This window comes from Macrotis lagotis, chromosome 7, assembly GCF_037893015.1.
Source record: "Macrotis lagotis isolate mMagLag1 chromosome 7, bilby.v1.9.chrom.fasta, whole genome shotgun sequence".
NCBI classification, from domain to species: domain Eukaryota; kingdom Metazoa; phylum Chordata; class Mammalia; order Peramelemorphia; family Peramelidae; genus Macrotis; species Macrotis lagotis.
In genome coordinates, this window is record NC_133664.1 from 183,399,056 (window position 1) to 183,416,308 (window position 17,253).

At 35.8% G+C, this 17,253-nt stretch overlaps 1 protein-coding gene across 3 annotated transcripts in view; it reads left to right on the forward strand.

The window, feature by feature from the left end:
* The window catches only part of PRKCQ (protein kinase C theta), a 191,268-nt gene that overhangs the window by 166,111 nt on the left and 7,904 nt on the right, over window positions 1–17,253 (forward strand). For all 3 annotated transcript variants that reach the window (XM_074194181.1, XM_074194179.1, XM_074194180.1), the window contains one exon: window positions 539–727. In XM_074194181.1, coding sequence (XP_074050282.1) covers window positions 539–727 — 189 coding nt within the window. The remainder of the gene's footprint in view (window positions 1–538; window positions 728–17,253) is intronic.

Below are 17,253 nucleotides of genomic sequence, written 5' to 3' on the forward strand. Positions count from 1 at the left end.
ATTCTTTCATGTTATCCTTCCTATTAACTTAAATATGTAGAACAAGGGAGGTAGTCAGTCAATGGACCACATTTGGAAGGCTCTGTTCAGTTCTGGATACTATGATTTAAGTAAACATTGACCAGTTATATCACATCCAGTGAAAGAAAATGGGGAAAGGCACCTAAAAAGCATGTCCTCTGAGGAATTATTGAACATAGAGAACATAATGCTGTTTTCTTCAATTAATTGAAAACCAGTCATGTGAAAGAGGAATTATTAGATTTATTCTGTGTGAATCCAGGAAAAAAAAAGTTGACTTGGAAGCAGATTTTTATCTTAATAGAGTGGGAACTAACCAAAAGTAAAATGAACTGTCTCAGTAGGTACTAAATTCCCCAACATTGTCCAAAGAGGCTGCGTCTTTCAGGAATGTTTCAGAAAGAATCCTTATGCTGAGTGGGATATTGAACTAGATGATCACGCCTTTCCTTTTCCACTATAAAATTCAAGAATTCTATAATATACTTTTATGACTCTATTCTTTGTGCTCTTACAGATCTTGCTGGGTCAGAAATACAACACTTCTGTGGATTGGTGGTCCTTTGGTGTCCTCCTCTATGAAATGCTTATTGGTCAGTCACCTTTCCATGGCCAAGATGAAGAAGAGCTCTTCCATTCTATCAGAATGGATAACCCCTTATATCCCAGCTGGCTTCAGAAAGATGCCAAAGACCTTTTAGTAAAGGTAAGATAGCAAATCAAAAGAAAAAATCATTGAGCATTTTCCATGTTTGAGATAAGATTTTTGTTTACTGTTGACCCTTCCATTTCAATTTGTTCTCCCTCTGCATCTCTTTCTACTGGCCTCATTGGCTTAAAGACCCAATTTAAAATTCTATCCTGTACAGAAAGTCTTTACCAGTCCCTCTAAGTTTTAATGCCTTCTGTTTTTTAATTATTTCCTATTTATCCTGTATAAAATTTGTTTGTATATATGTTTACTTGTGTGTTGTATACTGCATTTAGATTGTAAGCTCAAATTTGAAAGCTCGAATGCAATAAGGAATTAGATAATTACCCTTATTTAAAAGTAATTTAAAAAATTTTTATTAAGAACCTATATTATACACTAAGTATTCTACTAGAAAAAAAGGATATACAGATGAAATATTACACAGTCCCTTCCCTTAAATCATTTAAAGTCAAATAGGGAGGATATAGTATGTACCTAGATATATGAAAAAAAGAGAGGGAAAAAACAAAGAAAAGATTTATGCAAAATATCATCACAAAGGACTAGAGGGACATGGCAAGCAAGCCATCTCCTACGGACTGGTTCTCCCCCATGTCTGGAATGCTCTCCCTTCTCACCCTCTACAACCTAGTTTTCCTAACTTCCTTAATGACTCAACTCAAAACCTACTCTGGGAAGACTTTCCAAATATAGCAACCCCTTTAGTCTCTTCCTTTGAGTTTTCCTTTTATTTACCACAGAATAGACATGGTATGTATGTAGTTGGTTGCAAGTCATCTCTTTGGAGGGATTGAAGGAGAGGATTACACTATTCTTTACCTTTCTTTGCATCCCTAACCCTTAGCACACTGCCTAGTAGTGTTGATCTGAAGTCAGGAAGACTCATCTTCCTGAGTTCAAATCCAACTTTAGATACTTATTAGCTGTGTGATTCTGGGCAAATCATTCAACCCTTTATCCCTCAGTTTCCTCATAAGCTGGAGAAAGAAAAGGCAAACTACTTCAATATCTTTGCCAAGAAGATGGGTCACGAAAAGTAAGACATGACTGAAAGGATTCAACAAAAAAAAACAACAGATTAATGGTTAATTAACAGATTGACCTGGCTAACCTAGATATAAGAATAGATAAAGTAGAAATATAACTTGATTTGAGTTCTAACCTTGTTTGTCACTCTTTGCAAGGTGCCTCACAATAAATACATGAATTTAATTTGTAAATACAAAAATAGTACGGGCCTAAATTATGTCTTTCACCTAAAGTAAAGAAAATACTGTTGGAACTATTAGAAATAAAATTATCGGCATCGGTTCCTATTTGCAAAATACAACTCAAAATTGCTTAAAATTCCTGTGGGTCTTCACCTTTGGGAGGTTAAGACCTTGAATTTGAGGAGTCCTGAACTCTGCTTCTATAGAAGATCCATATCAAGCTTAAGGGAACCAAGGAACAAACAGCTCATCTGTCAGTGGTAAATCATAGGCAAACAAAAACAAACAAAAAGCTCACTATATTTTAAGTAGAAAAGCTGGATTTAAATCGTATCTCTAATCCAGTACTTAGCATATAGTAGGCACTTAATAAATGTTGATAGATGATGATGATATGTACTACCTATGTGATTTTGGCTAAAACAATCTTCCTTGCATTCCATTTCCTCATCTTTATAAGGGGATCAGGCTACCTAGTCTCTAAGATCCCTTTCTCTAGCTCTCTAATCCCTATGACAAATTTTTAGAACAGAATTGAACCTATCCCTAAATGGATAATTAGGTCTTTTTTAAAGGTCTGAAAATATTATAAACCAAAATTCAAGGACAGTATTTAAAAAAAACACTTTTTCAGTCAGAAGACCTGAATGTGAATCTCAGATTCACCATAATTTAACCTCTATTAGTATCGATTTCTTCTTCTACAAAGTAAGCATGATAATACTTGCAGTATTCAGCCCCTAGGGTTATGGTGAAAATCAAATCAAATCATATAAGTAAATGTAAGTAAAGTTTTGTAGCCTTAAACACTATGATAATGAGTTGTTAGCATTATTATTAACAAGTTAATAAAACAGCAAATTCCATTCACATAAAATAAGTTACCATATGCGAAAGATAAGTTTCCCTTTTTAGCATAAAAATACATAGACATAAATCTAAGCCCTATTTGCAACTCTGGTTTATACCTATTTCCCTGGGTGAGGTGAAAAAGAATCACCCCAACATGAACCCTGGATACCAGCAAATGAGAAAAGACTTTTCAAACAAGAGATTGATGATCCAATGGATTCTAAGCAGGAAAACCCTGTCCCAATCACTTCAAGTGTCTAGAAGAACAAATTAGAAGTGATCTCTTTTTTGATACATTGTGATGAACTAGTTCTAATAGAACTTCAAAAATACAAAGAGATAGAATTCATTTTCCCTAAAATCTATGCATTCCCAAGAGTCCAAGAGCACAGAACTGGATGTCAAGAGAAACCAGTCTTGCCCCAGTGCCATCATTAGATCCTTTATCTGGCTTTAGATAATCAACTAAAGTCACTTGACAAGTTTAATATTTAAGTTTTCCCATCCATTTAAAGGAAAGAACTGAATTAACTTCTACCAACAACCTTTATAAGGTCCTACTGTGATGAATCATTTGATGACTCACCAAGCCCTCAACGGCAATGGAGAAAGGCTCCTAGGTGGCAAGGATTAGGAAAACCTGGGTTCTAATCCCATTTCTGCCATGAATAGTTAGTTGTCTTCAGGCTCATAGTTGGGCCTGTCTTATCATTTGTAAAATTAGAGGGTGGGAATTGGATAACCTGAAGCTTCCTTCCATGCCTTAAATTATATTTCTATAACTATAAACAGAAAACTCAAAGGAATAACATGGTTCAGTGGAAAAAGCAATGGTTCTGGGAACAGTTAGGTGGCACAGTGAATAGAGGGCGTAGCCTGAATTCAGGAAGACCTGAGTTCAAAATGCTCTCAAAACACTTGCTAGTTGTGTGACCTTGGGCAAATCACTTGACCCTGTTGCTTTGGTTTCCCCATCTGTAAAATAAGATGGAGAAGAAAAATGGCAATATCTTTGCCAAGAAAACCCCAAATAGGATCAAGAAGAGTCGAGACTCAACAATATGGATTCAAATCCTGATTCTGGTGAATACTACTTGCATGCCTCAAGACAAGTTATTTTAACAGGCTTAGTCTTCAGTGACCTCATCTCTAAATTGAGGAGCTTTAGATCTCTTCCAACCCTATAATCCTACAAGACCTCAAAGAGCACCTTTCTGAACTATAACTGAATGAGAGTCCTCTCTATAAACTCCTGAAATATGGTCATTGAGCCTTTGGAAGACTTCTAATAATAGGCAACCTATAACTGACCTCCAGGAACAGAATAGGGGCAGCTAGGTGGCACAGTGGATGAAGAACCAGTCTTGGACTCAGGAGGACTTGAATTCAAGTCTGACATCAGACACTTGCTAGCTAAGTGCCTCTGGACAAGTCACTTAACCCCAAATGCAAAGGAAGGAATGAAGGAGAGGAAAGGATGGAAGAATGAAAGAAGGAAGGAGGGAGGGAAGGAAGACAGAAAGAAAAAAAAGAAAGAAAAAGAAAAGAGAGACAGAGAAAGAGTGTACTAAATATGCCTAACAGACCATGAAAACTCCCTAAATGTCATGAATGGATAGGAATAACTAATGACAGGCGGAATTAATCAGTGATCATTCCCAAAGAAGTGAATTCTAAATTTAAGAGAGAAAAAAATATTTTTACAGAGGGTAGAAATGAGTTCACTTCAGATCATAACAATGTCATTTTCAGAGGCAGAAACTTCTATGTACAGAAAATAAATTATATGGCCTGGGGTGGAGCATCTATTAAAAAGGACCAAAATTAATTGATTGAGGATATTAATTGATACAAGAGCATGAAACTTAAGCTGAGATGATTAGGATTTCATGACCTTTCTCCAGGTCTCCAGATTCCATGACCTATCTCCAATAATCAGAGGTTCCAGCAACTCTAACCTCAAAAAATCATTTCTCTCTATACATTGTTATGGACCATTGTATTGGCCCATAATCTCACATCTGCCTTCCACTTAAAAGGAGACTTTTAAACCATTAATGGCATATCTTTGTGTCTCTGTTTCTGCCTTCATCAAATCGATTGAATTCACTGGGTAAAAGAGTATGTGTGTGTGTGTGTGTGTGTGTGTGTATGTATATATATATATATATACATATATATATATTCAGAAATGAAACTGATATAAAAATTTTATAAAAATAAGATTTTTTTTAAAATAGGTGATGAGTTTGAATCCCAATTTAGTCAAATATTAACTATATGTTGTTGTTGTTGTTCCATAAATTCAATTGTATCTGATCTTGATGACCCCTTTTTTGAGGATTTTCTTGGAAAAAATTCTAGAGTAGTTTACTATTTCTTTCTCCAGCTCATTTTACAGATGAGGCAAATGGGATTAGGTGCCTTGTCCAGGGTCACACAACTTGTGTCTGAGGCCAGATTTGAACTCACAAAGATGAGTCTATCTACTATGTTATCTAGTGTCCATATATTAGCTGTATAGCCAGTCCTTTAACTCCTCTGAGACTGTTATCTCATCTGTAAAATTGAGAGTGTTAGAATAGATGATGTCTAAGGTATCTTTCAATAACAATAATTATTACATATAATATATAATAAAATATATTATGAAAATAATATACTATACTATAACAATTATTCATCATATATATGTATAATTATTATTACTTGCATATAAATAGCACATTAAAGCTTAAAAATCTTTTTTCAATGTCCAGTGAGCTAGGTAATATAAGTATTATCTTCATTTCACATTTGGAAATTGAGGTTCAATGACATGCATAGGACATGCAAATGACATGCAAAAAAATATGAACTTAGGTCTACTGATTCCATTCCAATATTCTTTCTTCAACACTTTGTTTTTCCTGATTCCATGTATCTTAGAGTTAATGTAAAACCTAACAATATAAAATCTCCCAGGTATTAGTTCTTCTAGAAATGTTGAATAGGATAAAATGTTCCCCAAAGGAAACAGCATTGGATAACATCCACAACAGAATTCGACAATATTCAGAATTCACAAAAGCATTAATTAACATAGTATAGTGAAGATGGATAGCTGGGAAGTACAGTGGTTAGAATGTAGGGCCTGGAGTAAGGAAAAACCTAAATTCAAATCTTAAAAGTTGGATGACCCTGAGCAAGTCACTTAACCTGGTTTGCCTCAGTTTCCTCATCTGTAAAATGAGCTGGAGCAGGAAATATCAAACCATTCCAGTATCTTTGCCAAGAAAACCCCAAATACGACCTAGAAGAATCAGACACAACTGAAAAGACTGAACAACAACTTACTGAACATATCATGTCCCATCCATTTATTCAGAAACTGCTGGAAATCAAAAAAAAAAAAATCCCAGAACAAAAGCATCTTTTTATAGAAATATCTTTTTTTTAAGTCTCTTACAAAAGAGATATTTCTGAGAAGGGGTGAAAGATAGGAAAGAAAATTTCTCAGGCAGTCATATGTCACCAGCTGGCAGGTGCTAAGCATTCATTGGTGGCAGACCTCAGTAGCCTTGAGCTGATTCTCCCTCAGACAGCCAGATAAATTTAACAAAACCCAAACTGCTTGCTGGCTGTTTATATAAGAGGCCTACTATTTCCTATAAATGTAAACCACCTTTCTTGACAGTCGTTATGGACAAAGGCAAGTCTTTCTTCATGAGAATTTATTTCTCCAGCACAGCTCCCTACCCCAGATCTGCTGATTCCAACCTACAAGTGAAGTCTCCTGCCAAAGCCAGGACCCTAGGGTGCTCTGATTTGCTATAGGGAGAACAGCAATTTACTCTGCTGTGTAAACTAGAAAGAAGATTGGGTATGGAAATCAGAGTCTCAGAGGGCCCCTCTGCTTATAAATTTTATTTTTATTTTCCTGTAAGATAAATCCAGGAATAAATACATTCAGCTCATAGGACAATTTTTCATTCTGTAGAATGGATTGAGTTGAAAAGCTATATCATATACAGTGGAAAGTACAACGAATTTAGAATCAAGAGACTTGAGTTCCTTTCTCAGCTTAATTCCTTTCTTGAACTATCCAAGTCAGTTTCCCAGATTATTAGATGGAGATAATAATAATAATTCCATTATCTTTCCTCACAGGGTTGACATGAGAAAGGTAGCCTTTAAAACTTTAGAGAATGAGAAAGGCAGAGTGCCTAATAGATGAAGGGTTGACCTAATAGTCAGAAAGAACTAAGTTAAAAGCCTACCTCTGGGGTGGCTAGGTAGCATAGTGGATAAAGCACCTGCCCTGGAATCAGGAATACCTGGGTTCAAATCCGGTCTCACACACTTAATAATTACCTAGCTGTGTGGCCTTGGGCAAGCCACTTAACCCTATTTGCCTTGCAAAAACCTAAAAAATAAAAAAAAACAAAAACAAAAAAACAAAACAAAACAAAAGCCTACCTCTAATGCATATTGTGTGACCCTGTATGATTCTCTAAGGGAGTTTTCTAAGAGCATAAGCTAAAGAGCAGGTGTTTATCTATGCTACTAAATACGGTTTTTTTTACCCACAAGTTCCCCACATCTCTCTTTGCCTCCAGTCCCTCTGTAAAATGGATTCAAACCAGTTTGTCCCAAAGGTCTCTACCAGCTCTGAGTCCTATGATAATATAATTTGCATTTGTTCTTGAATTACTAGCAAAACATCTTATGAGGATAAAAAAGAAAATTAAAGGGAAAGGCAAGGAGGGATAGAAGGCTACACAAGACAAAAAAGAATAACTCATAAGTTGATCAAAAGAGAGTTAAAAAAATGTTAAGGGGATAGATGTCCTGGAGGGGCATCAGCCTCTTTCTCACTCCAGAGAAAGAAAAATTTGGATAGGAAAGGGAGACTACTGGTACCCAGAGGAACAGACACAAAGCACTAGAGAGACCATGACAGAAGGTCTAAATCCTGATGAACATCAGTTCATAGCACAACAGTCAAGGGTCTGCTTACTACCCTGTTCTAAGAATTCAGATGTTAGATGAACTAGGGGTGGTATGAGGATGTGCCCCATTTCTTTTAGAATATAATCCTACTGAAGTCAGGGATTATGCTTCCTATTTTCAAAGGACAACTTAAAATTAAGTCCCAAAAAGTTTTTCCCACTAACTCACATCAGTTACTTTTTTTAAGAAAGATTTTATTTATTTTTGAGTTTTACAATTTTCCCCCTAATCTTGCTTCCCTCCCCCCAACCCTCAACAGAAGGCAGTCTGTTAATCTTTACATTGTTTCCATGGTATAGAGTAATCTAAGTTGAATGTGTTGAGAAAGAAATCATATCCTTAAGGAAGAAAAATAAAGTATAAAAGATAGCAAAATTACATAATAAGATAATGTGTTTTTTTCCCTAAATTGAAGGTAATAGTCTTTGGTCTTTGTTCAAACTCCACAATTCTTTCTCTGGATACAGATGGTTTTCTCCATTGCAGACAGCCCCAAATTGTCCCTGATTGTTGCACTGATGGAATGAGCAAGTCCATCAAGGTTGACCATCACCCCCATGTTGCTGTCAGGGTGTACAATGTTTTTCTGGTTCTGCTCATCTCACTCAGCATCAGTTCATGAAAATCCTTCCATGTTTCCCTGAATTCCCACCCTTACTGGTTTCTAATAGAACAATAGTGCTCCATCACATAAATATATACCACAGTTTGTTAAGCCATTCCCCAATTGAAGGACATTCACTTAATTTCCAAGTCTTTGCCACCACAAACAGCTGCTATGAGTATTTTTGTACAAGTGATGTTTTTACCCTTTTCCATCATCTCTTCAGGGTATAGACCCAGTAATGGTATTGCTGGATCAAAGCATATGCACATTTTTGTTACCCTTTGGGCATAACTCCAAATTGCTCTCCAGAAAGGTTGGATGAGTTCACAGCTCCACCAACAATGCATTAGTGTCCTAGATTTCCCACATTGCTTCCAACATTGATCATTGTCCTTTCTGGTCATATTGGCCAGTCTGAGAGGTGGGGGGGGGTGATATCTCAGAAATGCTTTAATTTGCACTTCTCTAATAAGTAATGATTTAGAGCAATTTTTCACATGGCTATGGATTGCTTTGATTTCCTCAGCTGTAAATTGCCTTTCCATATCCTTTGACCATTTGTCAATTGTGGAATGCTTGGGTTTTTTTTTAATTTGACTCAGTTCTCTGCATATTTTAGAAATGAGTCATTTCTCAGAAATACTAGTTGTAAAAATTGTTTCCCAATTTACTACATTTCTTTTGATCTTGGTTACAGTGGGTTTTGTCTGTGCAAAAGTTTTTTAATTTCATGTAATCAAAATTATCTAGTTTGTTATTAATAATGTTCTCCATCTCTTCCTTGATCATAAACTGCTTCCTTTTCCATAGATCTGACAGGTATACAACTCCTTGATCTTCTAGTTTGCTTATAATATTGTTTTTATGTATAAATCCTGTATCTATTTTGATCTTATCTTGGTATAGGGTCATCAGTTACTTATACTTTTGAATTTCTTAAATTGAAGTAGGTTTTAAAATCCAATCAATTCACTTTTTAGAGAGGTAAGTTGCCTTTAACCATTGGGTTAGGGATAAAAAGTGGTTAAAAATGTAAGTAAGCATTGAATTTTTCAAATTCAAAATCAAAAGCCAGTAGAAATGGAGGGAGTCAGAGACAAAAAAAAATAGGTTATTTACTATTTTCCATTTGATGAACCTCCCAAAGAATAGATCATTCCCCCCCCCCCCAAAAAAAAGGGAGCTTCACTTCCCAGGTCTATTTTCTTTAAATTATACCAGTGTTAGCTAAAAGGGAACTCAAAGACCCCATGCTATTTGGAAGGAGTGAAGTATACTCAAGTAATAAAGTAGAAGAATCAAAGAAAGGACTGGGTTGTTACCAACACTTTGTTGTAGGAAGGACTTTCTGAGTACAATTGACTTTCCTCTCTAGTAAGTTAACTGAAAAGATATTTGAAAAAGTGGGAAAAGGAATATCATATGTGTGAAGGAGGATGGAAACTGAATTTTAATCAATAAAACAGACACTTTCTGAAAGAGAAAGATTTGTTCACATTGCTAAAGCAGGGAAATTTCTGGTTCAGCTTAAACAAATTTATGACATCTATATATTAAGGTCATAATTTCTTAGTAAAACCCTTAAAATGAAGAGGCAGTGAGGCCCAGAAGATATAGAGCTAGTCTTGGAGTCAGGATGATCTGGGTTCAAGTCCTGCCTTCGACCCCCCCCCCCCCCAGCTTGTGTGCCCATGGGCTTAACCTTTCAGTATTCCTGTTGACTCTCAAAGACTCTAGATTGTAGGTGAGTTTCAGAATTGCCCCCATGGAAGGACCAGATCAGCCCCAAATAATAACATACAAGCTTCCTGGCAAATAAAATTATTAGTGTTTCTGGTGCTGGCTTATGTCTTGTCAAAACGAAAGGAAAGACACTGCATCTGAGTACTCCTTTATCCCCCTGGGTATTTATTAAATACCTTCTATAGTTTATGGGCTAATTGGGGGGATATAAAGAAAAGTAAAAGCTAGTCCCTGCTCTCAAGGACCTCACAATCTAAAGGAGGAGATAACATGCAAGTAACTATGGACAAACAAAACATAAGCATGATAAGAAGACCAAAGGAGAGTGGAATTCTTGGATTTTCTATTCTATATCCTCTTCAGTTTTTCTGGCCTAGTCAGATCATATGTAATTACCTTCCTTTTGCTGAACTGAATTAGCATGTTCCTCAGCTTCTCCTGAGCATTAGAAGGAAAAGTCATAGCTGCTTCACATGAAGCTATATCTGTGGAGGTTGCTCCTTTGCAAAACAGCTGACTGGGTCTGAATCAAGAGAACAGGAAGTTATCTTCTCAATCCAGTCTCATGCCTTGTTCTTGTCCCCCCTTAAGTGGGACAAGTGGAGAGGATGCCTATAATGAGGTTTCAATCGGCAATGACAATATTGCTAAGATAGCTAAGTTTGCTATGAGAAAAAAGAAAAAGAAAGATGAAAAGGAGAAAATACCTATATCATCATCATAATCATCAAAATCTTGAGATTTTGAAAATGCTTCATAAATGTTATCTAATTTAATCCTCCAACTCGAGAATATGGGCATTATTCCCATCTTCATTTCACAGATGAGGACATTGAGTCAGATAGAGATGAAATGATAAACTTGGAGTTATAAAGCTAGTAAGTAACTGAAACAGGGATTTGGACGTAGGTCTTCTGAATTCCAGGTACAACACTTTTACCACTGGGCCACTACCCTTAAAAGTAAAATTATATTAGGTAGGGAATCATCGGTCACCAAATATTTATGTTTTTTTTTCCCACTACAATCAAAGAATTATCCTAAGTTTTGTGGGTAAAACAAAAGAGATACAGGATGTGGTTCCAGTGCTCAAGGACCATCTAATTGAAGACATAGAATATAGGTATTAGATAAATAGATATGGAGTTTTTATCTATATCTTATATCTCATGTTACCTACAAGCAAACCTACTTCTTAAATGGATGAGTCAATGTTTATTGTTATAATCTGATAGAATATAAACTCCTTAAGGGCAAAAACCATTTGGTTTTGATTTTTTCTTTAATCTCTGCATCCTCAACTCTTAGCACAATAACTTACATGTAGTAAGTGCTTAATAAATATTAATTTGGTGGCATGGAATAAGATATTAACAATATTATTCAGCATATAGTGAAACCAATGAGTAGTATATAAAATAAGGACTATAAGAGATCAGATGAGGAACAGATGATGATAGATTCAGATAATACAGAGAAGATATACAGAAATGATGTGACAAGTACTGGACCATAAATAATGAGCAGGATTTTGAATGGAGGTCAATCTAGGCAGAGAAAATGGAACAAATAAAATGAAGAGGATAGAATATGCATTCTAGCCTTTGATCTAGCAATGCCACTACTAAGTATATTCCAGAAGAGATGAAAAACAGGAAGAAACAAGATCTATATGTATAAGGATATTAATAGTATCTCTTTTCTTATGACAAGGAATTGGAAATTGATGGGATGCCCATCAGTTGAGGAATAACTGAGCAAATTGTGGTATGTGATTAGGGTGGAATGCTGTTTTGCTACAAGAAATAATGAATGGGGGGCAGCTAGGTGGCACAGTGAATGGAGCACGGGCCTTGGAGTCAGGAGTGCCTGAGTTCAAATCTGACCTCAGATAATTACCTAATTGTGTGGCCTTGGGCAAGCCACTTAACCCTTGAAAAAAAAATCTAAAAAAAATAATAATGAACAGGACAATCTCAGTAAAACCTGGAAAGACTTACATGAGCAGATGCAATGTGAAATGTACTGTATGCAAAATAACAGCATTGTTGCAGGATAATCAGCTTTGAATAACTTAACTTTACTCAGCAGTGCTGTGATCCAGGATAATTCTGAAGGATTTGTGATAAATAATGCTATCCATCCCCAGAGAGAAAAGAAATGATTACTGAATACAGATTGAAGCATACATTTTTATTATTTTTCTTGAGGTTTCTTTTTTGGAAGGTCTATGTTTTCTTTCACAACATGAATATTAGAGAAGTGTTTTATGTGACTACATATTTTTAACTGATATCAAATTACTTATTTTCTTAATGGAGCAGAGGGGAAGGGGGAGGGGAGTGAGAAAAAGGAAGAGAATTTTGAGCTCATGCTTTTAAAAATGAATATTAAAACTTGTTTTTACATGTAACCATGTGAAGAAAAATTTTAAAAATAAAAATGGGGGGGCGGCTAGGTGGCATAGTGGATAAAGCACCGGTCCTGGAGTCAAGAGTACCTGGGTTCAAATCCGGTCTCAGACACTTAATAATTACCTAGCTGTGTGGCCTTGGGCAAGCCACTTAACCCCGTTTGCCTTGCAAAAGTATAAAACAAAACAAAACAAAAAATAAAAAAGAGGGGCAGCTAGCTGGCGCAGTGGATAGAGCACCTTCCCCTGGAGTTAGGAGTACCTGAGTTCAAATCCAGCCTCAGACACTTAATAATTACCTAGCTGTGTGGCCTTGGGCAAGCCACTTAACCCCATCATTGCCTTGCAAAAACCTAAAAAAATTTTAAAAATTTAAAAATTTAAATAAAAAAAGAATATGCATGACGTATCCTTCACCGTGAGTATACTAATGTGACTGGGGCAGAACGTTCATCGCACAGGTACTTTAGGGCCAGATTATGGAAAGCCTTGAGTGCCAAGCTAGCTAAAGAATCACAAATAGAATAAAGAATAACAGCATGTTTAAAATAGAAGACTTCGAAATTACTTTATTAAATGAGGAAAATAAATTTCTGTAAAGTGACTCCCCGAGAATTACATAGTTAATTAGGACAAATCTGAGATTGAGCAGCATTAGTGCTGCTCTAGCATAGGACAGCTATTGAAGATTTGAGAATGAACAAGACTGGAAAATGCAAAATAGACTAGGAAGAGACACAAGTCAAAATAAAATCTAGAACATGTTCTTGCCAATTATCCATCATCCTTGCCTTAAAAAACACTCTCTCTCTCTCTCTCTCTCTCTCTCTCTCTCTCTCTCAGAGCACATGCACACATGCAAAATCTTTATAAACAATTGAGAATAACTTTAAAAATAATTTTTTTTTAAATCTGATTTAAAACTGTCAGATAATAAACCCAGACACCCAGGAGACCTGTTACTTTTCTAGGTCCAGTGTTTAGATTTTATTCTTCCTTAAGGTCCTAGACATGTTTTATTTAAATATGAAGTTGTTCAGTTTCTTTTCTGTTCTTCCCGATGTTGGCTTTAACACCCTGGGGAAAATCAAATAGATAAAGGACAATGGAAAAAGAGGAAATACATAACCCTTGGGAGATTATGAAAAAGAGCTTTTCAGTTATATTTCTTGAATAGACAGGTCTGCAAGCAAGAACCTTAATGATTTGGAGGACCAATATGCTGTATGAAGTTCATCTCTGACTAGCCTGCACTACATCAAATATATTTGAAAAACTTTCAGAAGAAATTTTCCATAATACCAAAATTATATCCACATGATGCCCATATTTCCAAAAAAGGAAAAAATTGAGTTAACTTTTAAAATTACAGCTTTGCATGGAACTCAGTTCAATTCAACAAGTATTGTGAGGCACTAGGGATATAAAGATACAATGAAATGATTCCTGACCTCCAGAATCTTCTGCTCTAACAAGGGAACTAGGCCACATACTATGAAATATGGCAAAAGAATGGATACATTTTAAGATCAAATGAAGGGGTGCCTAGGTGGCAGAGTGGATAGAGCACCGGCCCTGGAGTCAGGAGTACCTGAGTTCAAATCCGACCTCAGACACTTAATAATTACCTAGCTGTGTGGCCCTAGGCAAGCCACTCAACCCCATTTGCCTTGCAAAAAAAAAAGCCTAAAAAAACAACATCAAATGAGAACTATTTTAGAGAAATTTGAAGGAGAAAAGATAATTTTCAACTGGAAATGAAAGGAAATAAAATAAGAAGGATTTTAAAAGCAAGCACTAAAGAAGGTATATATTTCAGGCATGTGGGATAGTGTATGCTAAACATCCTGAACCTTTTTAGGGATCCTTTGCCAGAATGATGCTTTTAAATGCATAAAATAAAATTCAAAGAATTACAAAGGAAGAATTTCTTTGATTTAAAGAGGAAATATTTCCCACCCATGTTCACAAGGAAACTCGGAAATCAAGGAACCAAGGTTAAAAACCTCTGATGAATACCCAGAGGCAGGAGAATGTAAGAAAAAATCTAGGAACAGCTGATAATTGTTGAGTCAGGAAAAGTAAACCAGAGTCAAATTCTGAAAGGTCTTTAAATGTTTAAATAAATAAATATCGATATTCAGCTTTTGTATTTTATTCTAGAGGATTAAAAACTCAGAAGGTTTTTGAATAAGAAAGTAACAATTATATATGTTAAATTAGAAAGGGTAGAATTAGATATTTATAGTTTAAAGAGACCTTAAATAGCAAATAACCCAATATCCCCACTTAACTATGAGCAATGTGAGACCCAGAGAGGTTAAGGTACTTGTCCCAGGTCACACAGGGTTCAGTCATTGCTTGGGTTTTTTTTAAAACTGTATAATGACACAATACTTTCTATTGAAAGTTGGAGGAAATAAATGTTCCACACTTTGCCTACCAGTGGTTATGTTGTTCCCTATGCTTTACAATACCTATTGAACTGAGTTTAATAATTCAACTTTGTTGATCAGGAAAGGAGGTATGATTTAGACTGGGTTTAAGGAATAAATTGAATTTTATAGATAAATAAAAGAATAACGTTCCAAATGAAGCAAAGAGCATAGGCAAAAGCAGAGAAGAAGAAATCTCATATTCAGGGAACTGGGAAGAAATTCATTTTTATAGAAGTATAATGGAAAGTAAGATTGGAAAGGTAGATTGGGTACCATCTATAAAGTTCTTGAATGCCACACCTGGGAGTTGGTACTTGATTCTCTAGATGAGAATTTCTTTTTTTTTTACACCTCAGATGAATTTTTTTATTTTTTTTATTTTTTTGAATTATGAAGATTTTATTTATTTTGTTTTACAATTTTTCCCCTAATCTTACTTCCCTCCCCCACCCCCACCCCCCACGGAAGGCAATTTTCCAGTCTTTGCATTGTTTCCATGGTATAGATGGATCCAAATTGAATGTGATGAGAGAGAAATCATATCCTTAAGGAAGAAACATAAAGTATAAGAGATAGCAAGATCAGACAATAAGATATCAGGTTTTTTCCTAAATTAAAGGTAATAGGGTTGGCTAGGTGGTGCAGTGGATAGCACACCGGCCTTGGAGTCAGGAGCACTCAAGTCCACATCCGGCCTCAGATACCCAACAACTACCTAGCTGTGTGACCTTGGATAAGCCACCCAACCATATTGCCTTGCAAAAAAAAAATGTTTTAAAAAAACCCTAAAAAATTAATTAATTATTGAAGGCAACAGTCCTTGGTTTTTGTTCAAACTCCATGGTTCTTTATCTGTATACAGATGGTATTCTCCATGGCAGACAGCCCCAAATTGTCCCTGATTGTTGCAATGATGGAATGACCGAGTCCATCAAGGTTGATCATCACCCCCATGTTGCTGTTAGGGTGTACAGTGTTTTTCTGGTTCTGTTCATCTCAGTCAGCATCAGTTCATGCAAATCCCTCCAGACTTCCCTGAATTCCCATCCCTCCTGGTCTCTAATACAACAATAGTGTTCCATGACATATGCCACAATCTATTAAGCCATTCCCCAATTGATGGACTTTTACTCGATTTCCAATTCTTTGCCACCACAAACAGAGCTGCTATGAATATTTTTGTACAAGTGATGTTTTTACCCTTTTTTCATCATCTCTTCAGGGTATAGACCCAGTAGTGATATTGATGGGTCAAATTGATGGGTCAAGTGCACATTTTTACTGCCCTTTGGGCATGATTCTAAATTGCTCTCCAGAAAGGTTGGATGAGTTCACAGCTCCACCAACAATGTAATAGTGTCCCAGATTTCCCACATCCCTTCCAACAATGATCATTGTCCTTTCTGGTCATATTGGCCAGTTTGAGAGGTGTAAGGTAGTACCTCAGAGAAGCTTTAACTTGCATTTCTCTAAGTAATGATTTAGAGCAGTTTTTCATATGACTATGGATTGCTTTGATCTCCTCATCTGTAAATTGCCTTTGCATATCCTTTGACCATTTGTCAATTGGGGAATGGCTTTTGTTAAAAAAAAAATTGACTCAGTTCTCTGTATATTTTTAGAAATGAGGCCTTTGACAGAAACATTAGTTGTAAAGATTGTTTCCCAGTTTACTACATTTCTTTTGATCTTGGTTACAGTGGTTTTTGTCTGAGCAGAAACTTTTTAATTTAATGTAATCAAAATCATCTAGTTTGTTTTTAGTGATGTTCTGCATGCCTTCCTTAGTCATAAACTGCTTCTTTTTCCATAGATCTGAAAGGTAAACTACTCCTTGTAGACCAGAATTCCTTAACCTAGAGTTCATGGATTTTTTTAAAGTTTTGATATCTCTTGCTAATGTAATTGGTTTCCTTTGTAATTCTTTGTATTTTATTTGACATTTATTAATTAGGGGTACATATCATATGTATTAAATATATCATATGTAATATAGTTATAAAATATATTGTAAACATCCTTTTTCTGTTTTTGCAAAGCAATGGAGTTAAGTAACTTGCCCAAGTTCACACCTCTAGGTAACTATTAAGTGTCTGAGGCCAAATTTGAATTCAAATCCTTCTGACTCCAGGGCCAGTGCTCTATCCAATGTGCCACCTAGCTGCCCTTTAAATACTATTCTAAGGGAAGGTTCATAGACTTCCCTAGAATACTCTTGGTTGGAGATGGGGATGGAGAAGAAAAGGTCCACAACACACAAA